The 27,851-nt window shown below is 36.8% G+C and overlaps 1 protein-coding gene across 1 annotated transcript in view; it reads right to left on the reverse strand.

Annotated features, from left to right (window-relative positions):
- Positions 1 to 300: 300 nt before the first annotated feature.
- The window catches only part of LOC135468664 (mucin-2-like), an 83,649-nt gene continuing 56,098 nt past the window's right edge, over positions 301 to 27,851 (reverse strand). Inside the window, exons 3-10 of the mRNA XM_064747038.1 lie at positions 12,703 to 12,998; positions 11,270 to 11,392; positions 10,294 to 10,410; positions 9,230 to 9,342; positions 8,731 to 8,914; positions 8,003 to 8,144; positions 6,480 to 6,610; positions 301 to 5,578 (exon numbers count right to left, since the gene is read on the reverse strand). Coding sequence (XP_064603108.1) covers positions 5,295 to 5,578; positions 6,480 to 6,610; positions 8,003 to 8,144; positions 8,731 to 8,914; positions 9,230 to 9,342; positions 10,294 to 10,410; positions 11,270 to 11,392; positions 12,703 to 12,998 — 1,390 coding nt within the window. The 3' untranslated portion in view covers positions 301 to 5,294. The remainder of the gene's footprint in view (positions 5,579 to 6,479; positions 6,611 to 8,002; positions 8,145 to 8,730; positions 8,915 to 9,229; positions 9,343 to 10,293; positions 10,411 to 11,269; positions 11,393 to 12,702; positions 12,999 to 27,851) is intronic.

Consider the following 27,851-nt stretch of genomic DNA (forward strand, 5'->3'; position numbering starts at 1 on the left):
CCTGTGTGTGAGAAACCTCCAGCAGCTGTGGATGGTCATGGGTTTGACCGGGACTGTATATGAAATATTCTTCAGTAGAGCATGAAAACACCAATAAAATAAATACCAACATATCATTAAGTTTGCCAGTGTTGTCAATGATTGTTTCACCATTTCAAAGCTTTTACACCTAAACTCACATTTCTGCGTGTACAAAGGATCGTGTCTGCAGTACATATAACATCAACTGGCATCATCAAAGATGCTGCATCTTTCTCACCAAACTTAAAAACAAACAAAAAGACAAAGAACACAAAGGGATTCATCGATTATAATTTAGAAATTTATTATTCAATAGCAAAAGAATTTCCTTTGCCAATGTACGTTGACAAGGACAAGATATATTGTGCGATTTAGCCATCTGACTGTCTGCATCCCCTCCCCCCCATGGAAGAGACATTGCGTTTACGGTACAACCATACACCCTCCTGTCTTTTTGGATACAAACCCAGTGTGCCAGCATCATGCCCACCTTCACAAGGCCTGTAGCTACAGACAATAGAGTCTATCACATTCAGTAAAATACAATTGGTTTAAACCTATTTGCAAAGTTGTAATGAGAAATATACAAAGGTCAATGAAATATACAGATACAGTGTATATCAGACAGGTCACGGTGCCATCAACATTTTTCGATGAGTTTTATATCAAAATTGTTCTTCATAAATGATATCGCCCAACAAAGATCAAACCCCATATGGAAAATTTCATTTGTGAAGACATTTATGAGACTTTTTTTTTTTTTAATCATATTAAGGGTGCCCAAGTTTTGCAGAAACAAATGTCACAGACAACAGAGTTTGAGTTAAATGCACTAGAATAATGGTAAAGTCACTCACAGAATAACTTCCATAGCTGGTTATAAACATGAAAATTTGGCAAACAATTAGTAAAATTAACCACATTACATCACTTGACTTCCTGCATGAGCTTTGAGTCTGTGCATGAAAAGTAGACACTACCACAAAATGTAGTTTATCGTGATGCGTATTACAGTGACAATGTGTTGAAATGTGCTGAATTTAGTTCAGCATTGTCTAAGCCTTTGTTCAGCAGTCAAAATAATATCAGACTATTTTATTACAACGCATATAATCAAGGGAACATTTCAAAATAACACTGATCTGCTGCAAAACACATCATGAATACCAGAGAAAGAGAAATTAGACTACCAGAAAAAGAATCATTGTAGGATGTAAATCATAGCTTACCCCTAACTCCAATCAGAATATAATATATCTTCATCGTGGGATTGCACACAGATTTAACCAACATAGTTGGATTCATGTTTTTAGTAATCTGGGTAAGTATATATCAAATTGGGCAGACACTGACGCAATGGAAACCTCGGCCTTTACTGCGGATGCAGTCAAAGGGTACTAAAATATTATTCTCTTTACACATTCTTTTATTATAAAGGTAGTAATTTTTTTTTACATGTTTACTATTCTAAAAACGAATATTTAACTCTTGCAAATTTGGCCAGCCAAGAAAATGAAGTTTCATAAATAACTCTGATTTAAATACATAGAGAGGTTTTAAAAACTGATACGAGGAGATGAGTTTATTAAGGTACAGAAATACACAATATAAAGCTAGCAAGTTGGTATGGTGACAATCCATGAATCTGTGAGAAACACTGATATAGAAGGACTACATGTGTGATCAGATGAATAGATTTGATCTGACACTGGATCAATTAAAGCACCATGGGAGATCAAATTTGGGTCTTTTACAATCATTTCAAAAATGTATAAAACAATATCTGCACGACTTGCTGAATATAAGCGCATTGTTACCAATATCTTCCACTCCGATTCCTATCACAAAAGCATTGCTTATTCCAGAATAGTGAATAAATGGCTCAATTCTGAACAAAAAGCTATTATGCATAATGACGCCTCATCTGTCAGAGGAATGATCAAGTACAGGTATCGGTAGCAGGTAAAAAGTGAGATACAAGGAGCACTTTTTTGAAAAGGGTTAGGGGGAGGGTACCGGAAGGGTACTGCACTTAGTATCTAACAATTAGTCAAAAAAACAATACTTTTTAGATGAATTTTCCTGTAATTTAATCCAGAAATTTCTCTTTAAATGTAAACACAAATAAAATGAGAGTTCTTAATAAGCTTCTAGTTAATCATTCTAGAAATTTTTTATCGGCTTCAGATTTCAATTGTCATCAATTCGTATCTTCCCACAAAAAAACCATTTCAAAGAGAAGATAAGCAGTCTTTCCATTACCTTTGCAATAACTTGATAAATCAGCCTAAAATTTCATTTTAAGCCAAGTTTCCTGAGAGATGCATATTGAGCTTAAGAATACATGCATATGAGGCGTCTCATTGTTTTCTTGTTTTGAACAAATCACAATTCTCTTGGTGAAAAAAATACATTCAGAGACATTACGTAGTAAGGAAGCAAAAGAAATGGTAATATCAACAAAGCTCTGACTTCTCTACAAATCATCACTTAACATAACCGTTTTAAATTCTTTTAATTTCTACCCTCTGCATATGATGTTTTTTGACAAACCCAAGTCTGGTATCAGGAAACATAAATTTTAATTAGATGCATGAACATTTGTTCAGTCAAAAAACTAACATGGTCTGAGATACATGAATAAAGACTTGAAATATCAAAACCACTATGGTGAACCTTATTACAGGCTTTGAGCCATAACAGATAAATTCAAATTTTCGGCATTTAATTCAGGAATATTATTACTAGCAGATGAGAAGACAAGCAAAACTAACATCCTTTTAATCATCTGGATCTTAAAGCACTGCTGAAATACTAGCACAGGCATGTTGTCCTTCATGTACCACTACATGATCACGTAATCTGATATGAACCAAATGGTTTAGTAAGCACTATAGTGCCACCTACCTAGTGCCAGGTGCGTGAAATCCACATGGATGATGATTTCAATGATGAATGCAGTTGAGAAAAAATTTTAATATGAGTGAATTTTTATTAATTAGTGCCACCATGCTTGGACAACTGTCCAACAACAAGAATAACAATGTAGGCGAAAATGCGGCATTTTGCGTAAAAAAATTCAAGCCAGTCTTTGCATAGAAAGGCCTTTTATATAGTACTGTTGTAGTGAATGGAAAGATGCATCTTCATCAATTCAGGCAAACTCAAAGGTGGAATTATAGACATGGGACAACAACAACAAAAACAACAGTTAGGCCAATATCTTTTTAACACGTAGGTAATTTAAAAAAAAAAAGGCACCAATTTCTATGTAGCATAAATCTATTCCCAAATATAAAAAAGAAATAATCAAGAACAAAACAAAAATAACAAATCATAGTTTTGGTAACAGAAAAATCAAAGCAGGTCGCTATTCCACAAAGCCAAGTGGGTTAAGTTGGCTGTAACTTTGCACTTTGGGCAACACGATAAAGACACGTTACCATGGTAATTACAATCAACTTACCCCAGAATTTCTTTGTGCAAATGGGCCCAGATAAAACATTATCCTTACAGAACTTATTATGTCTTGTGTAAAACAGTGCACTTATATACCTGGGAGGCACTCCAAAGCGAATGACCACCACCATCAGCTTCCACAGTTACTTCCCTTGAAGGTAAGATTACTGACAACTGGGTGTTGTAAAACACTTGAAAGCACTGTTAGATGTATGTATTCCACATGAGCTGGTTTACAATCTTGTTTGTATTTTGCACGTTTTTTTTTTTTTTTTCGTTGTATGTTTATTATTAACTTCATTTCAACTCACTTAGGAGCACATTACCCATTCTTATTCCAGACAGTGTTTCTGAAATCCTGTTCCTAAAAAAAAACTAACTCCCTTGAAACTGACAATCTACTAGCTATCATTGTTTCCAGCGATATTTGGGTTTTTTTTTTCAGGATTTCTTCTCCATAGCATTTGATGTACATACATTAAAGACCAGGGGGAAAAAGCATAAAGTTCATACATCTAACATTTGTTTGAAATGAAAGAGATTTAAGAGCACTATTGATGTAAAACTTCACAAACATGGTTCCAGTGTAAAAAGAATGTTATTTCAAAAGATTTTTAGGTAAAACACATCAGGGTAAAACAGTGTTTTTCAGGGAAAAATGAAAAAAATGAAAACTGCACACGTAAGAAAATACACTGCCTGGAGTAGATCATAAAGCTAGAAATTTGATACTGAAAACATTTTACATCTATTTTACCCCGAATAAAAACACGAATGAATAGCCCAGGCCACCTAACCGGCTGTTGACATAATTTTTTAGATGGACTCTGTGTATTTGAAAAAAAAAAACTATGAATGCATGGCTTCATTATTTGGGCTAACACACAATGTACCGAAACAGCCAGCATTAAAGTTGTGCATTAAATGAAAGGATGATTGGCAAATATTTTATTGTGTCAAATAACTTCTAAAATTAAATGTGGTGCAGAACAGTACATAAAAGTCACATGACCTCAGCACAACTACCGACGCATGATCTACAGCACTGTAAGTATGTGATGCACGTTCTTAAACACACGGTTTTCGTGGAAGTGCTTGCATAATGGTGACAAGCTCCCCTCCTCTAAAAAGCTATATGAAACCTTATACACATATAACATATAAACAACAACAACAACAAGAGATGTGTCCTATATGCTGAGGACCTAATACCCCAGCAAGTACCATTTTGGGGCCCCATACCAATAAGCTGGTACCGACCTAATGCATCTTTAGTTTAATGCCATCTCATGGCAGGTGAAACAATATAAAGTTATTTTCCTCCCTTTCTCTCCAGGAGACCTCCCTTAAGAAGGGAGATAAATGCTGATGAGCCACTGCCATGCCTAAATATATGCAACACGACTCCACACATATGCTTCGCTAATACCACATGACTGCATGCCTTTGTCAATGCCGATAAAAACGCCAATAGATGCTGCTGACTGGAACGAACACAGTGCATGATGACCAATTTTACAACATACACAGAGGAAATCTGGCATTTGTTTACAGCTACCAGTTTCCTGCGTCGGTGACACAGAGCGTACATATGCTTGTGGTATATGACGTGGGTTTGCGATCCACCCAGCTCAGGTAACAATATCTGTATATACCTTTATAAGGTACTCTCCATAGCACTATGTAATATGCTACCTAATAAGGTGTGAACATGGGATCCTCCCGGGCCAAGGGAGCCTGTGGCCATCTTTGACCTGCTCCCCGGCAACTGTGAATGACTTCATCATGACCACCTTGATGACCACGCAAATACATTAACCACATTGACTCAGGGCAGACTTTTCCTCAGAAGGAAGGCTTTGAGCTTCTAGCATTTCCTTGAGTAAGTCACAGAATGGCACTACACCTTCATTTTTCAGTTTCTGAAGGTGACCAATCGTTTGTAAGCTTGCCTGGCGAATGTGGGCTAGCAGTAGCATCAGGGACGGAACATAGCCCCAGTTCTGGGGGTGGTGTTTTTGGGCAGTAGCTGTGAGAGCATCAATTAGGTTACTCCTCATGTTTGACAGCAGGCCGGGATTACTCAACTGGCGCACCTCTGTACAATAAACACAGAAATATACATCAAACAATATAAAATTGGCATAAAATATTTCACACTCTTTTTTTTTTACATTCTCCAACATTTTTATCAATTAAGAGCAAATTCTTAAACCAACTCTTTCTAAACCATATTCATTAACTGGTACTGCATTTCACCTAAAGTGTAGTATTCTTCAAAAGGCACTTATGGCTTGATTTCAACTAATTCATCTGCCTTATTGAGCCACTTAGAAAGTTTGTTTTTTTTGTGAAATTAGATTAGAAAAAAAAAATGTAACTTCATATAATAAGCACCATTTAAAGGCCTTCATGTGCTCTTGAAAGTGTATTTTATATACCAAACTTTACATGCAATATATGAAGTTCTGGACATAAACTGATGCCTCGCTTAATTTGGAAATATTTTTAAGCCCTTTCCTAGGAAATATATATAATGGTTGATTTGAACCAGTATACATATATATATATATATACATTTATAACATATAATGGTTGATATAAACCAATGTATAATGGTTGATATGAACCAATGTATAATGGTTGATATGAACCAATGCATAATGGTTGATATGAACCAATGCATAATGGTTGATACGAACCAATGTATATAACTACAACATATAATACATGATATGAAAATTGCCTTTGTCACATTTTGTGGCCACGGGCAGGGAGACAAAAACCATAACAAAAACCTCTGGCAAGTTCTTTAGCATGTTGGAAAATCACAAATATATTATCTCCCTTGGTTATTATAAGACATTGCTAAACTGCAAGAAAACTGTGAATCTCAGAAGCAAAGTCTAATTCCACTAAACACAATGCCCATATTAGGAAGTTCAGCTTGCCCTTAAAGTTGGTGATGAAATAGGATGGAAAAGTCCTATGGCACTTACCAGCGTTTGTCAAGGATAAGGCTTTTAGTAATAAAAGTTCCTCCTTATGCACCCCGTAAAATGCCATCTGAGCCGAGATTGCTGCCACTTGTTCGAGCACATCCACCATGTCCAGCACATACCAGATTTGTCTGAAAACACATTATTTTTAAGTCATTTAATTCATAGTGTTCTCAGGAGTATTTTGTTTATACAATTCTTGTCAGATTTACGGACAGAAAAAAGACATAGATAAATCAAAACTTAAAGCTGACCTCTTACTGAGCATCAATAGGAAACAGCGTGTATCAAGTTTGCTACAACCATAACATTTAATTCAAGCTATTTATAAGTAAGCAGCAATGCAAGTTTAATGTGGATTGATATTTAGCCTCCTTACCAAGTCTCTTTTTTAGTACATTCCACACATTTCAATTGTGATGGTCTGAGCCTCAAGTGATCACCAATATAAAACAATGCAGTATTTACCATTTCAAAACAATTTTACATTCATACCATTTTTTTCGTTCGTCCCATAGCTTCTGTGAGCAACAACTACACTAACACTTGTCATAATACAGAGAAAATGCTAGGCTTCCAGTTAGTCAATCCAGGTTGAACCAATGTCCCAAGCCCTGCCCTGTGCTCTTCTTTTCATTGTGAGAATTGTGATGTATGTTTCGGCAGCACAGCACTGGTATTGATTCAAGAAAAGTCGTCTGTATTGCTCTTCACGGTGATAAATTGATAAATGATATTTCATGTCGAAAATGAATATTGATCTGTTTCACAAAATATTAGGCCTAGTATCCACGCAACAAGCTGGTAATTGTTGTAATGCATGTACTCTGTCCCAACATGTACTCTGTCCCAACATGTACTCTGTCCCAACATACACTCTGTCCCAACATGTATCCTGTCCCAACATGTACTCTGTTGATACACTCTGTCCCAACATGTATTCTGTCCCAACATGTACTCTGTCCCAACATACACTCTGTCCCAACATGTATTATGTCCCAACATGTACTCTGTCCCAACATACACTCTGTCCCAACATGTATTCTGTCCCAACATGTACTCTGTCCCAACATACACTCTGTCCCAACATGTATTCTGTCCCAACATGTACTCTGTCCCAACATACACTCTGTCCCAACATGTACTCTGTCCCAACATACACTCTGTCCCAACATGTATTCTGTCCCAACATACACTCTGTCCCAACATACACTCTGTCCCAACATGTACTCTGTCCCAACATGTACTCTGTCCCAGCTGAAATACAGGCCCTGGGATCACGAAGCCATTTTAGACTCAAGTCAACATTTCGAATCACTTCAAAATTGTTATTTCTAACGTAACATGGTCAAAATATTGCTTAACAACGTAAAATTTTGGGTAAGTCGTTGCAGAACAAATTTGAGCTAAAATTACGGAATGAAACATACCAAGTTTAATGACTAAAATTCTGACTTAAGTCCAAGATGGCCTCTTGATCCTGAGGCCATATCATCAATATACTAAGTTTGATATTGGTTTACCTGTCCAGAACAAGATCAGATGCGAACACCAGTTGTTTCCCTTGGTACTCGACAGAACGGAATGCGCAGCTTAGCAAAAGCAGTTCCATCCAGCAGCATTCAATCAGGTGTACTTGGTCACATAGCACCAAATCTGTGTACCCTAGGGGAGAGAAAGCAGTCTGTACAAGCACCAGTTATAATGTCTTATAAAATAAGACCTTCACATAAGTCTTACTTATTGATCGACATATTACAAATGTCAAACAGATGCTTTTTTTTTAAGTCAAAAAGCATTTCATGTGAAGTTTTAAGTTTGAAAATGTCTTCAAAACCTGCTTGTGAAAGAAGAAAACACATCCAACCCTTACTGCAAAAGTGTACCATCGATCTGAAATGTGTATCTGATACAACTGTAATCATGAAAGGCTTTTGCAAGAAACATCCAGAAACAAAGTTACCTTACCAGAAAAGATATAACTTTTGTCTGTGACTACTTTAAGTTCCAATGCCAAAGTGTAAGTAGTGTATTTGTCCTAAAATTCCAACACCCAAAGAATGCATTTTAGTGGCAAATAAACATCATGAAATGTTGGTTTTGGTGCTGAAATTTATATTTTTCCACTAGAATAACATTCTACCTTTCAAACAAACCTCAAAACATCTTTCTAAGATCAATAAAACTCTCAGAATCTGGCAAAACTATCAACTTAGTTATGGATGAAGTTTTATGTTTTAATGCTAATTACCTTGAACATGTTTTGCCCAGTTAATGAGATAGACAAGTTCGCGGTCAACAAGCTTGAGAAGGGATGAGAGGAGATGAGTTTTTGACGGGGGAAGACTGTGATCATGTAAGCTCTCCAGGATTGGTGTGTCGGCCTGGATTAGGGCATCCAGCACAATCACTGCCATGTGCCCCAATCGCTTAGCCTGAAACAGAAAGTGAAAGTAAGTCACTTGTCATGTGCCCCAACAGCTTAGCCTGAAACAGGAAGCCAGAGTGAGTCACTTGCTATGTGCACCAACAGCTTAGGCAAAATTTTAATTTCTTAAGCCCTCAAACAAGCTTTCAGATTGTATTTCAAACTTTGACTTCAATCAGAAATGGTTTTGTGAAATCAGCACCAGTTCTTTAACTGTATGAGCCATTAGCCCCCGCCCCCCAATTTTTATGAAATTTAAAAAGAATTGTGTACCATTATCAGGTTTTTGTGTCAAAGCGATGAAAACACACAATATAGCTACCTTGGTGCCATTTGTCAATGCCGTGCTGTCAGTCCTTTGTCTTTTCCGGGGACGACTGACAGGTGTGTTAGCACTACTTGTACTGCTACTTCGTCTCTCTTTCCGTTGGCTCGCTGAAAGAACAAGTCAGTCAAGTTACCATCCTTAGAAATCATGGATTAAAAACTTATGGTGAATGACCTGTAATGCCCCAATAAATTGCATTTTTAGAAGCAATTGATTTCATAAAATATTATTTATTTATTTATTTATTTATTTATCTGATAGATGTTTTACCCCATATTCAAACCTACTTCACTTATACGATGGCAACCAGAATTAGGAAGCTGGACAGAAAGGGGTGGGGGGACCCACGGCCATCCACAAGATGCTGGCAAACCTGCCCAAACCTGCCCATGAGCAAACTCACATGCTGGTGACAGGCTCCACAGTCACTGTGCTGGACCGACACGCCAACCACTCAGCCACAGATACCTCAGATAAAGTATTACTTTTGGTTTTAAATTATCCATTTTTTTCAGTTGAATATCATCTTAATATTCAAGAAATTTTCAAAACATGTTTCTAAGATTTCTCACAATCAGTTAAAAAGTGTAACTTATTCAAGGAGGAAATTTTAGGTTGTCTACTGTAAGTCAATTGTCATGCAGACATTGATATTGCACTACAAATACAAATACACCTTGTTAGAGGCGAACACTTTACAATCAATGTGTCACCAATTCAAACATCATATGTCACGTAAAACTAATCAAGAGATTGAATTTAAGATTTACATAAAAATTAAAAAGATATCTCTTTATTCTCCATTCTCTTGGTACATTAAAATGCATTATCAGTTCTCTTTAAAACCATTCTCAGCACTGTCAACAATAAATCTGACTAAACTAAAATTTTGACACCAAAGTCTTACTACAGTCAAAATTCTAACACACCTGATCAGCTTTGGAGTAAATATCTATTTAACACTTCTGTTTCTCTAAACTGCTTCTTTTTCTCAGAGAAGGCCCCAGTCCCCTTTCAACACGAAGACCATCAATATAGGTATCAATCTCTCCACTTACTGCCTTTTGTCATTCCTACTTCATAGCACTTCCTAAGTCGGCAAGCCTGGCAGCTCTTTCTCCTGTGTTTGTCTATAGTACAGTTGTTAGTCGCAGGGCATATGTAATCAACAGGGCCTAAAGAGACAAAGAAGAAAAAAAAAAAAAAAACTGGGTCAAATTCAAACAGGTAAAAACACCTTCACTGTTCAGAGCTTTTCGTTAGTTACCAGTGATAACACATGCACTATATACGGTACACTTACCTGTAGCCATAGATAAATTACAGGTGTTCTTTGAAGTAAGATAAAAACTGTTAGTATTACAACACAACTCTTAGCCTTGAGTAAACAACCTGAACACGATCTCATGGACTCTGAGAAGGGAGTCTAGTGTTGGTGTTGCACTGATAGTCTGGAGATAACATTCATGCAACCTGAAATCCTTATCTACATAAAAGATTGATTATTGTATGTAGGCTTTGTGGATGTAGGACAAAAAATAGAACGCTTTTAAAAAACATGTAATACATACACATTAAAAGCAGGACCAATGCCGTTAAAGGATACACGAGAAGGTACCATAAAACAAAGAGTTATTTAGTTTTAACAAAAATGAAGAAAAATGTGGCCAAAAATTAGAAAATGGTCAATGGTCAAAAATATTCACAAATGTTGTCTGGGAAGGCGAGACTAGCTTAGCGCCCCCAATTCCCAACAAACCTATTTTAACTGCTTTCACTTCTATGGGCAAAAACCTGATGTAATGTCACAGGTCTCAATTTGAGCAGAAAGGCCACCACAGAATCCAAAAGTTTCCAACTGCCTTTTGTTGAGTTGAAACAATTCAAAACTATATTTATGGACAGTTTTTAATGATCTTTCATCTGAAATATACCTCATGTTCGTATTTTCCTTTGGCCTTAAACAGAATGTTTTATTAAGACATTTCATGACATTGTATGACGATTGTATGGCGATGAAGATGTAGCCCTTACCCTGTATACTCCTCTTGAAAAAGGCCTTGCACCCCTCACAGGACCAGACCCCATAGTGGAACCCCGAGGCCCCATCGTTACACACCTGACACTGTCGGGACACGCTGTTTGATGTACTGCTCCCTGTTACAACGCAAAATACACTGGGGGTATAGTTGAAAATACAGAGGTGATAATACACAGGTGAAAATACAAAGGTTATAGACTTGAAAATACACAGAGGTGATCCTAGTGATAACACGCAGGAGAAACAGGTGAAAATACACAGATCAAACAAGGTTGGGGGGGGGGGGGGGGTCAACCAGTCATGTGAAGAAATAACCCCCAAATTGACATGTCCAACAACTGCAAAGCTCAGCCTTGAGAAAACATGTACATGCATGAAGCAGGTTTTCCATGGACATACCTACAGCATCAACATTTAAACCAAATCTTCTGGTCTGGGTTAAGACTCATAGGTTGCATTAATGAAACAGAAAAAGAAAAAGGGCTTTTGGTAGCTCAATCTTAAAACCCTAGTGCACAGAAAGGTGATCTGATCCCACAAGTCCAACAATAAACAAACATTGCCTTGTATCAAAAAAACCATGCCTATTCCAAGATATCCTGTGGTGAGCTGTTAAAATTTATTCACCTGACTGGGGTCTTAAACCATACTCTAGAATATTTTCATCAAAATACAATGGTGATCAGTTTATTGAGTTGAAGAAACCGAGGATGGCTGGCAATAAACCACAGGGCATTGGTAAGTAAGCGATGAACTTTCTTACATTGTCATTAACACTGAGTGAGCTCAAAATGTATGTTACTGTAATTCTCCAAATTTTTTACTTGCATGCAAGTTGTTTATTCAAGCATATTCTGAAGGCATTATTCTGTGTACAGTGGTAAAACTTTTCACTTCTTGTGAAGCCCTAAAATTGGCCAATCCAACCAATGTAGTTTTGTCTCCAAAGTCAACATGCATATAAATTGCACTGAAAGTTGCTCTTTTATAAGCGCAAAGGTTGAGGAATTAGGGTATATTTGTTGAAGACAAGTAATCGCTGACAGTTATCCTGTATGTAAGACTGTATGAACAGTCACAAAACTGCTGTCATTTGCATAATGCCACCAGAGCCCCCGAGATCAGTGCCACTGGAATCCACTGTCATGAACTGGGGAAACTATTTTAGGGAGCAGAAGATAAGTTCATATAGTTATATACCAAAACAGAAAGCTATACTGTCTACACAACACATGTCTGTTCCGGGAATGCTAACCTGGCTTATTTCACAGATCCAATTCATAGCTTGTGCTAGTATTGGTTACAAGCACTAGAAGAGAAAAAAAAAGGGGGGGCAGAAAAAAAGCATAGGAGTTACGCAGTATGTTAAGAGCATGTTACTGGGTTCAAATTGTTAGGTAATAATTACAATCCTGCTTTATCGTACCTGGTAGTTGTTCCTCTTGCTTGCACACCACCTTTGATGGGTCTCCGAAGTTGGACTCCATTCCCATGATGCCCGATCCTGAGTCGGTCTCAATGCTGGAGGAGGAGCCGTTCATGATGGAGCGCTCCTCGGGGAGGAGACAAGAGGAGGAGCATACTGGGGGCAACGAGGCAGGTGCAGGCCCTATGGCACTCATGGATGTGGAGGAGATGGGGGACTGCATCGGGCTAACACCTAAGTCCTCGTCTGCGTCTTGGCTGCTGTCTCGTCTGCTAGCCTCACTTACACCACCATCCCTGCAAAACACAGACAGAGTCAACGGTAAGGCCAGTTTAAAGCAGGAAAGATTTAGATTCAAGAAATGTCAGACATGTATCGCATATGTTAAGCGGTTTTCATTTCTTTGTATCACCTAGACTTATCTAATATGCCATTTTCATTCCTACATCAAACAAGTACATTTAACTGTTAGACTGCTCCACATCTAATACATTATGTTTACCACAACATCATTTTAATATCTTTAGACTGAAACCCTGGATTATACAAATTGACAATAGCTCACATCACAATCATCAAAACAATACGTGCCGTTATCAAATAAGAGATTTTCAAGAGTACTAGTACATGCAGAGAGATTTCTAAGTGGAAACAAAATTCTAGTAAACAAATAGACAGAACTTGTCATCAAATTTAATTAACAAAACAACTTCCACAAGACAGCTTATGAAGTTGCATAAGAAAGATTTACATAAATATACCTGAAATGAAAAAGTATTCAAATATGGCTAAAGTGAACTTCAGGTTAAACAAACATGAAACAAGTGAATAAAGAGAGCTAGACATCTGAAAAAAAAAACAAAAACTACTTAATGAGAAATTATCTACGCATCCTCCTAATCCAGGGGGGACTCTGTGGCTCAGTCGGTTAGCGCGCTAGCGCAGCGTAATGACCCAGGAGTCCCTCACCAATACGGTCGCTGTGAGTTCAAGTCCAGCTCATGCTGGCTTCCTCTCCGGCCGTAAGTGGGAAGGTCTCCACCCACCATAATGCTGGCCGCTGTCGTATAAGTGAAATATTCTTGAGTACGGCGTAAAACACCAATCAAATAAATAAATAAATCTTAATCCTGGGAAGACAAAGGACAAAAAGTCACCCAATCATTTGCAAAGAAAATGACAACTATATGCAGATCTGAAGGCAAATTGTATATAGGATTATAGTACACAGAGGATCCAGCCCAGTCAAAGTCATTTTATCAATTTTAGTACAAATTTAGCCACAAAGTCTTATTCATGAATAATTTTAGTACAAATTTAGCCGCAAAGTCTTATTACATGAATAGATTTTAGCACAAATTTAGCCACCAAGTCTTATTCATGAATAATTTTAGTACAAATTTAGCCAAAGCACCTGAAGTCTTATTAATCATCTGAGTTCAGTACACTGAATTTGAGGTCTTCTTCATAATTTGACAAAGTTAGACAATGCACTTGATGATTTACTCAAATAATTTTAGCACAAATTTAGCTAATTTATGCTTGAAGTCTCATCATTGGTAAATCTGAAACACCATGTTAACATGGAGAACTAGAGAACAGGCATGAATTTGAAACTGTATGTACATGTTAAGTCACTCCTGGTTCAACAAAGGCAAGTATGCCACTTCTCTAAGCAATCACCCTCACTCTCAAGAATTAACCATACATCCAACAAAAAAGCTTAATCACGCTGCGCTCAGATTGCTAATGCTTGGTTACATGCTAACGTCACTGTGACTTTCCATCCTCTAGCCAGATTCTGGTGATAAATCGCAAATATTTCTGTACAAATAACACGTATATACCTACTGGCACAAGTAAATCAAATAAGGTTTGTCTGGGAGGAAAACCACATATTGGCAACCATCCCATCAAATAAAAACAATGTACTTCTCCAATGCTCAGTTTTGGAACAGAACAGTTCAAGTTATTAAAGACAGATAACTACCCTGAATGACCTAAAACTTCAGCCACTGAAGTGCATTTTTAGGGGCAGACAAACTTACAATTTTCCAGTATAGAATATCATTCCATCTTTCAAACAACCTTCAAAAAAGCCTTTATAAAATCAATAGAACTCTCAGAATCAGGAAAAATTGGCAAGTTAGTCATGGATGAAATTTATGGTCAGTTTAGACTTAAAAATTTATGTTTAAACTCTGATAGGGTCATTTAATGAAGTAAGTTCTTGGAGACTTTTTTTTTTTTACAGATGAATAACAAACTGTCCTACTTGGTATAAACATTTTCACTGGAAATATAGTGTCATTTTTTTTCGTTATTTCTGTGTACAGACAGTTATCATTCCAGGTGTATTAGCGTAGCAAATTGAATTACAAGCAAGAATCTCTGACGGACATGAAGACCAGGTGGGTAAATGTAAAACTAAACATCGCACAATATTGATCCTATCTTCCCTGAGTGATCAATCAATTCTGGATATAACATCAAGGATTTATGATTTTTAAAATATTGTAATAATGCCATATAGCCCTAAGACTGGCACCCAAAACTAAGCAAGCACAATCTGTACAACATCTGGTTCCAAAAGATTTCATAATTATCTCCGTCTTTAATAAACCTGTTTTATGCCTAGAGATATGACTTGCTCTTGTAGCCATGTTGGATCTCTGACAGAAAGATTTCATGGTCTAATGCACAGTGGGAGAGAAAACAATTCTTTTGTTAGAGATCCAATATGGCTGCAAGTGCTGATCATCAATACAGAGATTAGCCCTTGGATCAGTCACATGTCAAGTATACCAAAAGCGTTACTGTCATTTCTGTTTCAGTTCTTCTGGTTTTCTATAGAGATATATGACTAATGCAATAGCTGTATTGGAGTATATGGAGACTACTTAAAAAGGCGAAGACTTAACAAAGGTCTTGATTGAATGCTATCAAAGGTTCCACCAATTTTATTTTGTGCTCAACGGGAAGTCAGCACATCAACAAAAAAGAAAGGCATAAAAATAAAACTGAACATTCGCCTTTTAATGGTGTTTGATCTTCATGTTTTAAATGATCTTCTAGTTTTATTTTCACTCTCATACACTCCTCCAATGTTGAACTGAAGATTTATCCTGCCTGTAAAAATTTCAAATTGGTGTGGCCTAATTACAATCAAATGCAAACCTTAAAATCTATACATCAATATCTATCTATACTTAAAACTGCTAGCGAAAATCCTACTGCACTTCCAAATGGGTTCTGGCTGTTTTTTTTTTTTTTTTTGGCCAATATGATTTTTAGGAATTGTAATAGTAGACCTGCCAAATGTGCAGTAAAATATGACCTATAACCAATCAATAGTCTGTAAAACATGTGTTCAGTCTGCTGGTATGTAAGTTATACCATTGTTGTACCATGACTATGTCATCTATGGTTAACCAAGGTGGTCAAGGAACAGGCTGCGTAGCTCTAAAGGTAATATGCCAGATTATTGCTATTTTCTGACTAAAATTTCTGAATGTAATTTAAAGAATCCTATCACTGATGATATCACAGGATAGCGCACTTTGCAAATGACATCCCACCTTACAAAATAAACCCTACCTAGCAAGTGACACGTTATTGAGCAAATGACAAGTTACCTAACTAAGACATCCTGCTTTTGCAAATGACACCTTAACTACCTAAGACGTCCAGTTTTGCCAATGACACCCCACTCAGCAAAAAAAACTCCAAGCTCCAAGCAAATGACACCACCTATCCAAATGACACTCCACCTTGCCAAAAGACCCTCCACCTAGCTAAATGACACTCTACCTAGTCAAATGAGACTCCACCTTGCCAAATGAAATTCCACCTAGCCAAATGAAATTCCACCAAGCCAAACGACACACCACTCAAATAACACTACATCTAGCCAGGTGACAATCCACCTGGCCAAATGACACAAATGACACTCCACCTAGTCAAAACACTCCTCCTGGACAAATGTGACTCCACCTAGTCAAATGACACTCCACCTCGCCAAATGACACACCACCAAGCCAAATGACACACCAATCAAATGACACTCCACCTAGCCAAATGACACACCACCAAGCCAAATGACACACCACTGAGCCAAATAACAAACCACTCAAATGACACTCCAACTAGCCAAATGACACTCCACCAAGCCAACTGACACACCACCAAGCCAAATGACACACCAATCAAATGACACTCCACCTAGCCAAATGACACACCACCAAGCCAAATGACACACCACTGAGCCAAATGACACACCACTCAAATGACACTCCACCTAGCCAAATGACAATCCACCCAGCTAAATGACACTCTACTTGCCAGAAAACACCCCACCCCACCCCACCCGATCACAGCTACTGATGCCACAGTATCATGTTGCCTGCACATGCTAATGAATGATCATGCATATTTTAAAACTATTTTTTTGAATTTCAAGTTAAAGAATTATTGCATAAGTTTGAACAGCATATAAAAACTTTACAAACCATACTCATCAAATTGATGAGACAACATTTTTTTTTTCAACTTATGCTCAATAGATTCACATATTCAGAGAAAGTGTTAATTTAAAAATCTGCCAGATTTACAAGTGTTTGAGTTTTTATTGACTCACCTGTAATTACTGAATTACAAATCACTCAAAAAAAGGTGATTTTCCGTCCAGTACAGTGGGTTAAAAATAAGTTAAGAGTGCAGCTGTCCATGTAATCTACTGCATAACCCCCATGCAGTCTTCACAAGAGTCCACAGCCTTAGAACTAACCTATACAGCCACTTCTCCAGACATGTTAATGCTCAGGCACCGGGAATAGGAACACTGTCAAAGTTCCAAGACAAATAATACTCCAGGGCTCTAACAATGATTCACACAGGATGAGCAGCCCTCGGCCAGTGGTCATGTAAGACTGGTGGTCATCCTGGTAGTTAACTCGCTGCAGGCTGGCGGTGGTCAGTAGACTGCAGAGTGTCCAGCGTAATCATGAAGCCTCAGTCAGACAGTGGAGAGCTGGTCTGACCAGCTATGCATAACACACCCATTGCACAGCCTATACAGTGGTCAGTCCTGCCAATCTATAGCCTAGTCCACTGATCTATATATAAACTACAGTACTGACCACATACTGCCCTCTGTCCACTCATGCATTCCGGCCACTTATACTGACCATACCGCCACTATACCCACAGCCTGTCCGTGACCTTTTGAACCTTATGCTATCAAGAGTTCAACAGATATTTTATTTTCTAATAGACAGTGCATGTCTCCGTATGGTAATACTCAATCAATATTCTAATAAACACAAAAACATAACAAGCCCCACTTGCTTTTTTTCTGCTCCAGTAACTCTGTTACATGCTCATATACTGAAAGCATTTGCATTGACATTGCTAAATTGTCCTCTTTGTATCATTCAGGCTTTGCTTCAGTGATTCCTTTTTTATAAGTGAAATTTAACACACAATAAAAATGTTAGTAAAACTTGCAATACTATATGCAATACCACACCGGGGTGGATGCATTTTAACCAGAAAGCAAGCTGCATGTTTGATACAGATGGTATTAAAAGCATCATTTTTGACATGAAATGCCCTAATTCTTCCAAAGACTCATACAAATATATTTGAAAAGAAATGTTTAAAATAGCAGATGAACTAGAAAGCTGAATAACAATATAATTTAACTGTCTAACCAGAGCATTGTAGACAAAATACTTAGTCCTTGATAATTTGTGGTTCAAAAATTACAGTCTCTAAAATTCTGGTGTATTTCAGAACTAAATACACAGACTGAAATTCCATTCCAAATCTACTGTTTATGGTGATCTTACTTGATGCACTTATATGCAAACCAAATGCTGGATAGTCCAGTATTTTTTAAACTTTGGCTCAGTGTAAAAAATGTAAAAAGACTGAAGATATTTCTTAAAATTTGTTTATAAAATTAAATCCTACATGTACTTCATGCCATCTTTTTTTTTACCTGTCACACACATATTCAACATTTTAACAACATAGGTTGTGATACTTTCAAATAACACCTGTGTTTCACCTGAAAAAAATAATTTTAAAAAAGCCACCTAAATTAACTGTGAATGCAAGTTACCTTCATCTCCCCTCAAGGCCATTATGTCTGCCCCTTAACATTTTCTGTCTCATTTCCCTAGACAACTAATTAATTTCTCACCTGTACAGCTTGTAACCTCCTTAAGAGCCATTCTGCTATATACACTGAGAAAAACAAAGGTGCTATATAGAACATTCAATGGCTCTTCAGAGTGGATCATACAGGGAACCTTTTTGGGTTCTTTGAAGAACCTTTTCTAAAAGGTTCCTTGAAGAATCCTCACATATGGTGAACCCTTACAAGAAACCAATAAAGCTTCTTTGATGAGCCTGTTGCAAAGAACCTTATAAGAATGGTTCTTCCAAGATGCTTTTTATGTTCTTCCTTATATAGATTGGTAAGTTTTAATGTTGTACCTTCTGAATGGTAGGCCTCTATCTCCAGAGTATTATTAATATAAAAAATATATGCTGTTCCATAGATACAAGATTTGTTCCCTTTTAGCAAAATGCAAGGCTGTTTAAATCACTGCCATTATCTGTTGCAGTCAGTTTTGTGAGTAGAAAAAACCGGACGTTCCGGATAAAAAATAGACTTTCCATCTAAAAAATTCCCCATGTGACACACGATTTTAATCTGCTCAGCGACATGAAGTCGTCACAATATTTTAGGAAGATAAATTGTTCTAATATCATTTAAAGCTCAGAAACTATTTAAATGTGTTAAAACCAACATTATACATGATATAATATGTTTTTTATTATGTACTTAAATGTATACAGAAAACATTGAAAGCAGTACATGCAAACACATTCTTTTACACATTACTGTAACCAATTCAGTTTAGCCAATCATTGAACAGTTCGTCGCATCAGTCTCTTTTACGGTGAGCCCCACAAAGCAGTACTCATAAACATCCTCCATAGGCATTACTTGACGATCAGGCTTAAGCAGACTAAAAGGGATGGCCCATTACAGTTTAATTTTTAATATTTTAATATCACTGTGATTGATTCAGACAAGGTCTTGAAATCCAAAATGGATGTTGGCCATTAAAGCAAAACACCAAACCAGGTGCCAAGCTCTGCAATTCCTGTGAACCAACAAGTTGTAGGATGTTACCTACATATATACACAAGTCAGTCACCATGTTTCTGGTATATCAAACACTGTCCAGGATGTCTTCATACTGAAATATTAATAAATAAAAAATCAGACAAAAAAATTAAACACCACAAAAGTACCAACTTCAACAACACATGTACATATATATTATCTATATATAGGAAAAAAAAGTAAATAAAATGCCTTTTTAACTTTCTACATTTCTGATATATTCCAGCTGCAGTTTCAAACTTCAAGTTATTTTCAAGGATATATCCTTGAAAATAACATGAAGTTTTGAAACTGCAGTTTACTGGCATATTATTTTCAAGGAATATATCTTTAAGGAATGTAGAAAGTTGAGAAGGCGTTTATTTTTTTCCTATGTAAATTCTCCTCACCAGAGGATCTTTCTGTATTTATATATATATATATAACCCAAAATAAATAGGGGTACAAGTATACCAAACGCAACAATACGTGTATGTATACAAATGTCAGACATGACACTTATATTTAACACTACACTTTGTAAGTAGTATTCCAAGGACAATTTAGATTCGTACAAGAAAACAAGACTGAGAACAATACTGAACCAAAAATATGCCCAAGCTGGAGTGACTGCACCAGAACTTTTTTTTTTTTCATACTATGTTTAAATCACAGTAACAATTTTCATTACTGAAAACTCCTTATTCTGATTTGTTGCCAAATTACAGATAGTAAATGGTTGTGATTTAGACAATAACTAAGAATGAAACCTCTCCATACAGGATTCCATTCTGATTTAGGTAATGTACGTATTTTAACAAGCAGCATTTGAGTTGTTACAGGAAACATGTACCTCTGGCCCGAAGAAAGGGCCTAAAGAATAGGTCTGCAAACGTGTGAAAAGTGTTTTATCCCATAAGACATAGAGGGAGATAATAGCTCAGGGGAAGTAACTGAATTAAAGTATAACTTTTAAAGGTACATGTAGGTCCACACTGTGAAATAATTTTCTTTCAGAAGTATTTTTACAAAATCAGAACAAAATGTATCTCTTTATACGATGTGGGTCGCCTCAAATTTAAGCAGAATCACGTAATATTTAATTTGCAAATTTGCAATACACTACAGACAACCGGAGACAAATATTTAGGACTAAAATTATCTAATCAACACTACTGAAACAGTTAAAACAAAGATAAGCATGAATTGTGAGAAAATGTAACACAATTATATCACACTTACCGATGAGAAAGTCATCACCACCGATGTCTTCTATGAAAGATGAGGTAGGCAAAAGCTGCACGGCTTTTCAAACTTTTCGTTCGATATTAGCTGTCTTCAGCAGAATGGTAGGCTACGATGCACATGATCATGCACGGTCACATGACCCCAAAAAAGTGACTCGTCATTCATTCTGAAAAACCTTTAGCTACGACAAAGAACATTTGCAATGGCCAACTGCATTGTTTTCTTAAAACGGTTCTTTGAAGAACCATACCTTCCACAAAGAACCATTGAAACGCCCTTTGTTAAGTGTGTACTACCATTTCCCGAGAACCACCTTATCTCAACTCGCTATACTCAGCATGATTTCACGGATGACTGATGAAGCAACAATCGAATGGTAACAAGAATGGTATGTTATTAAGTGCTGAAAATGAATTCCTGGTTTTAACACAAAAAAGATATATATAAGTAAACATAAACATAAACTGGGCTTACTAGACTCTCTTCAGTTCTATATCAAGGCTATGAGAATATCAGCTGATCTGGTCAAAAAAAAAACTACGTAAATAAAACAATATGTGCAATACATGACTCAATTTTATTTATTTATTTATTTATTTGCTGTTTTCATACTGTTCTCCAGAATTTCTATAAAAATTTTTAAGTATTTCTGGGACAACTTCAGGTTGTTCCATCTCTGTTTTTTATATAATATACATCTAAAAATATATTTTTGATTTGAGTTTACTATATTATAACCGTGGATAATACATTAAAGGAAGAAAATGTTTTTTAATATACTAGATTAGAAAAGGGGACAGTTTAGGGTTGCAGAATGTGAAAAATAGTCAAAAGGAAATCACTATGTCTTGGCAGTTAGACAAACTGGCAAGAGTTGGATTTGAACACCCAAACTAGCAGGTTAATTAGGGGATAGTGGACTACAGAGATGCTATTATCACCAAAAGTGATAACCTTGATTTCAGGAGTACAATCTACATTCAACATGAAGATAAATCTGATCAATGTTACACAAAGTACAGATAAATTTCACAAATACCCTACTACATGAAATGTCAAGATGAGATTACTGAAATATTAAGTTTATGTCTTTAATGAGAGACTATTTATAAGAATTTTTTACAACTGATATCTAAAAAAAGGTTAAAAAAAGATAAGCACTTTATTTAAGTCTGTTTTTAAAGCAAATATAATATTACCTTTGCTAGGAGCTACATTATCTCTGCATGAGTCTACGAGCAGAGATTTATTCAAAATTACACTGAAATCAAACTGTGTGGAGATTACCATCCTATACACAATTAATGTGATACCTTGTGGCATGAATGCAAATTACAGGTAAACACAAAAATCAGGTAAAGGTAGGTGTTATAAACACCCATAAACACATCATAACACGTACATGCAGAGATTACATCTCAGAATACAAACACTGGCCACTAAAGCGCTTCAAATAAACACATCCTCATTTTCATACACAAAACTCTGTTTTGAGAAATCCCCCCCAAAAGAATGAATGAATGCTTGAGCTATTACATCAGACTTCACAATATTTCAGTGATATGACAACAAGGAGTCATTATATGTGTTTATATAAACTGTGTCTTCTTGTGGCAGGACTTGGTCCATGCTGCCAAAGTGCTGCCTTCACTGAGGCATTGTGCCAAAGACACCAGACGCCAGAGTTAACAACAAGTACCAATCTTAAAGTCTTTGGGATGTTCCAACCAGGGTTTGATCCAAGATCTCCCGACCTCTTCCAAAGAAGGAAAACATGTATCAGTTATCTATACTTTACTTCCCCATCTCAGCATTGTCCTACAAAATAAACCACTTTAATCACAATTTTATCTATAACAAGAGGGGCCTCCATGGCTCAGTTGGATAGCGCAATAGCGCAGCGTAATGACCTAGGTGCCTCTCACCAATGCAGTGGCTGTGAGTTCAAGTCCAGCTCATGCTGGTTTCCTCTTCGGCCATGCACAGGCAGCTCTGTCAGCAACCTGCAGATGGTTGTGGGTTTACCGCCGGGCTATGCCTGGTTTCCTTTCACCACAATGCAGGCCACTGTCGTATAGGTAAAACATTCTTGAATATGGCATAAAACACCAATCAAATAAATAAATAAATAAATAAATAAATAAATAAATCTATAATAAGAAGCCAGAATATTCACACTCGCATGTAGATTTAACCACCCTTTGAAATTAGGATTTCTCATTTGATAATTTCATCAGATTTGTCAAGTTGTCTTGAAGACACTGGGCTGCTCCAACCCCCACCCATTCTAGCTAAACTAGGCTTGCCTTCTACACAAGACTTGTGGTAATAAAAAAAAAAAAAGGGTCAGAGTGTCCCACTCAAAAATTCTCTCCTAGCACCTGAGCATAATCCAACAATTACATTTGTTGAGAAAACAAAGTGAATTATGTCATGATCTAGAAACTTTTTGGCCCATTCTGCTGGATTCAGAGCACTTGATCCATCTTTGAGGTAATTATAACTTTCAGCACCAAATGTAAGATTTTATGACACATATGCTTTTAAGAAAAATGCACTAATTGGGGTTAAAATCAGCCCTGCTACCCCAAGTGAACAATATAAATTAACTAGGATGGTCCTAATATTAAAAATATTATACAACTGTAGCTCATCAAATAAAGTTTCTCTTGCAACAATTTTCAGTATAAACAGAGACAGGAGGTCACAACTAAAACATTGTAATCATCATTTAGCAAAGAAACATTCAGGATAAATGCATTACTACCGACCAACATTTTACAACAATACAAAAAACAGTAGAATTTTTACTAACAGAAACAAAGTAACTCTACAGTAATTCTTTGGAAATTATTAAATCAGAGTAAGTGTTGTAACACCTGAATAATAGATTTTCTGATTTTTACGCAAAAAAAATAAAAATAAAAAATTAACCGTACTATTTTACTCTTCAATCTTTTCTTTGCCCGTATTTAATACATATTTGATACATACCATGCATGTATTAAGCTTTTGTCTAGGTTAACTGAATGCACACTGTGGGTGCGATAACGAGATGTGTGGGAGGGACTGGGTGAAGGGCAAATTGATCAGCCTCAGCAATATACTATCCTTCATTACTTAAGCAAATTTCCCATTCATTGTTCATAAAACTTTCAACACAAAACAAAAATTATATCGCAGTCAACGGAATTCAATCAAAATATTTTCAGCAAACAGACTAAAGTTATTTTTTGAATGAAGCCCTAGTTGCATTATTTTGGCTATTTTAACTGACATAAATTTAAATACTTAGTAGTAAAAAAAAAACTTAAAACCATGTATGGTTTTATTTCACTGGTATTTTATTTTATACCATAATGAATATTCCATTTCCAGACTGACAGTCACGTTTATACATGTAAATAGAAAAAATCGTGCAGTGACTAAAGTTAGCCTTACTCCACTGGTTATGCGTGTCATGTTAACATTACACCACTGGTTATGTGTGTCAAGTTAACTTTACACCACTGGTTATGTGTATCAAGTTGACTTTACTCCACTGGTTATGTGTGTCATGTTAACTTTACTCCACTGGTTATGTGTGTCAAGTTAACTTTACTCCACTGGTTATGTGTGTCAAGTTAGCCCTACACCACTGGTTATGTGTGTCAAGTTAGCCTTACTCCACAGGTTATCTCTGTCAAGTTAGCCTTAATCCACAGGTTATGTGTGTCAAGTTAGCCTTTCTCCACTGGTTATGTGTGTCAAGTTAGCCTTACTCCTCTGGTGATGTCTGTCAAGTTAGCCTTACTCCACTTGTTATGTGTGAGCAGTCAGCCTTACTCCACAGGTTATGTCTGTCAAGTTACCCTTACTCCACTGGTTATGTGTGTCAAGTTAGCCTTACTCCACAGGTTATGTCTATCAAGTTAGCCTTACTCCACTGGTTATGTGTGACCAGTTAGCCTTACTCCACAGGTTATGTGTGCCAAGTTAGCTTTACTCCACTGGTATGTCTGAGCAGTCAGCCTTACTCCACAGGTTGTGTGTGTCATGTTAGCCTTACTCCACAGGTTAAGTTAATCAAGTTAGTCTTACTCCACTGGTTATATGTGTCAAGTTAGTATTACTCCACAGGTTATGTATATCAAGTTGGCCTTACTTCACAGGTTATGTGTGACCAGTTAGCCTTACTCCACAGGTTATGTGCGACCAGTTAACCTTACTTAACAGGTTATGAGTGGCCAGTTGGCTTTACTTCATGGTTATGTGTAATCAGTTAGCCTCTCTTCACAGATTATGCGTGACCAGTTAGCCTTATTTCACTAGTTGGCCTTACTTCACTGGTTATCTATGACTAGTTAGCCTTATTTCACTGGTTATGTGTTAGCAGTTAGCCTTATTCCACTGGTTGTGTGTAAGCATTTAGCCTTACTTCACTGGTTATCTATGACTAGTTAGCCTTACTTCACCGGTTATCTATGACCTGTTAGCCATACTTCACTGCTTACCTATGACCAGTTAGTCTTACTCCACTTGTTATGTGTAAACAGCCTTTCTTCACTGGTTATCTATGACCAGTTAGCCTTACTTCAAGGTTATGTGTGATCAGATGTCTACTGTCACAGTGCTATTATCATTTTCTCAGTAATTTCCTCCTTTTGGTGAATGTACCTGACAAGATTCATCATCTTCATGGCAGCAGATTCACACACCTTACTAAACATTAAAATGTGGGCCTTGCACATTTCCACACCATTTTCCATATAACAAACAGTTGGCAAAAAAATTAAAAAATTAAAAACAAAAAAAACAAAAAAAAACATGAAAATAAATATTTTCAAATATTCAAATAAAACACCTAAGTGGGTGCCTGCATAGATTATGTTCCAGGACCAACTATTCTATCTTCTCAAGAAATGAAAGTAATGGAAGTGTCATACAACAGATGCTAATACTGTACAGTAAACTGTTCTCTCGAGCACATCATAGCATCATTTTTTACTACACTAAATAACAATGACGCCTACATTATCATTTGGACTGCATAATGAGAAAGATATTTCACAATCTACAAAAAATTCTTCACACAAATTAGACTGATCAATTCTAAATGAAATGGAATGCATGTCAAACACAACAGTTCAGAAACAAAAGCGGGAGCCGATATACAACTTTCCTACCCACACTTACATTTATCGTTCAAACCCTCATGACGGCATGTCAGCTAAAATGGCCGGCATTTGCCCTAAAAAGATATGTATTTTTTTTTCTTTCGCCTTGAACTCTCGAAAAGCATGTGCATGAAATTATACGTATCATTCACATAATATAGTGAATTCGCTACAAGAGATAAGTTATACAGTTTAGAAACAGTCCTCTAGGTTATTAGAGGCAGTTTATGTTGGGCAGAGTCCGGCAGAGGCATAGCTATAGACTAGGAGCGAGCGTCTGGCCATGCAGTCTGCTTAAAGCAGACACAAGCACTGCGTTACTCAATGCACCATGAGACAACAGCTAGCCAGACTTCTCACACAGCTCTCCCCAGTCAGCCCTACCCCCAGACAGATAAACACAGGCTACACAGTCCTAGCCTAGCCCACTCTTAACACAACAGCTTACCCAGACTCCCAACTCCACACTACACTGTCCTTACAAGCCACATTTTGTAAGCAAAACGTGCTTTACAAACAAGGAGGCTGTAGGTCTGTCTGCTAACCCAGCGCAGCGGCATTAACCCTTACACTCCATATAGAACACAACAAGAACGGTCTGGAAGTGTAGGGCAGCAGGGGTCAAGGTCAAGGTCGATTATGTAACAGTCGACCAATCAGAGGGTTGAGTCTGTCTGGTAGCTTGGGCTGTGTGTGTGTGTGAGAGAGAGAGAGAGTTGGCTAGCTGGCTAGAGCCAGAGAGAGGTCCATGGCTAAATGTAGGCCAGATTACAACACAGCCTGCCTAAAGCAGACACACACACACACACATCCACACACAAAGCACCTCAGCACCTGCTCTGCTCTCTACAGTAAATACTACAATTATTCTCTCTCCCAGTTGACACAGGGGTTGGCTACCCCCACACAATACCAGCTTGTATTCAACTGTCAGAGGCCATTACCACTAGGATTGTACAAGGTGCTATGTTAACTTCATAACCACACACACTGGCCTCCATTGAACAAAGCATGTTATAGTTCCACTATTGTACCAAACCAATAATCAGAGATACTAGGATGTCACACTTTAAACACCACAAATATTTGACATAACAAAAAAAAAAACAAAGAAAAAAAAAACAACAGCATAAAATTCTGCCAAAAACAACACAAACAAAAAAAATCAATGAGTAAAAAAAAATATATATATACACATGAAAATCAAAAAAAATAATAAATCAGTATCAGTATTTTCCTATTTAACTATTTGGGTATTATACTGGCCTGTATTCCCACAATATTCCTTCTTTCAATTTTTTATTCTTCACTGTCATATTAACTTGATGCATTATTAATTTCTCAATCCATTCATATCTCATTAGGCCTTACCTGCTTGTCGCCACACATTGTCTTCTTCTTAGTTCATCAAAAGTTACTTCCCCTGAATTCCAGCACTTCTCAAATACATGATTAACCACACTACAGGTTAAACATGGCAATAGCCTGTATTTCTTCAGATTACCTAATGAAAGGGTTTTGTATCAGATTTAATAACAAATGACAAATGCCTGCTATTTTTTTTT

This window comes from Liolophura sinensis, chromosome 6, assembly GCF_032854445.1.
Source record: "Liolophura sinensis isolate JHLJ2023 chromosome 6, CUHK_Ljap_v2, whole genome shotgun sequence".
Taxonomy (NCBI): domain Eukaryota; kingdom Metazoa; phylum Mollusca; class Polyplacophora; order Chitonida; family Chitonidae; genus Liolophura; species Liolophura sinensis.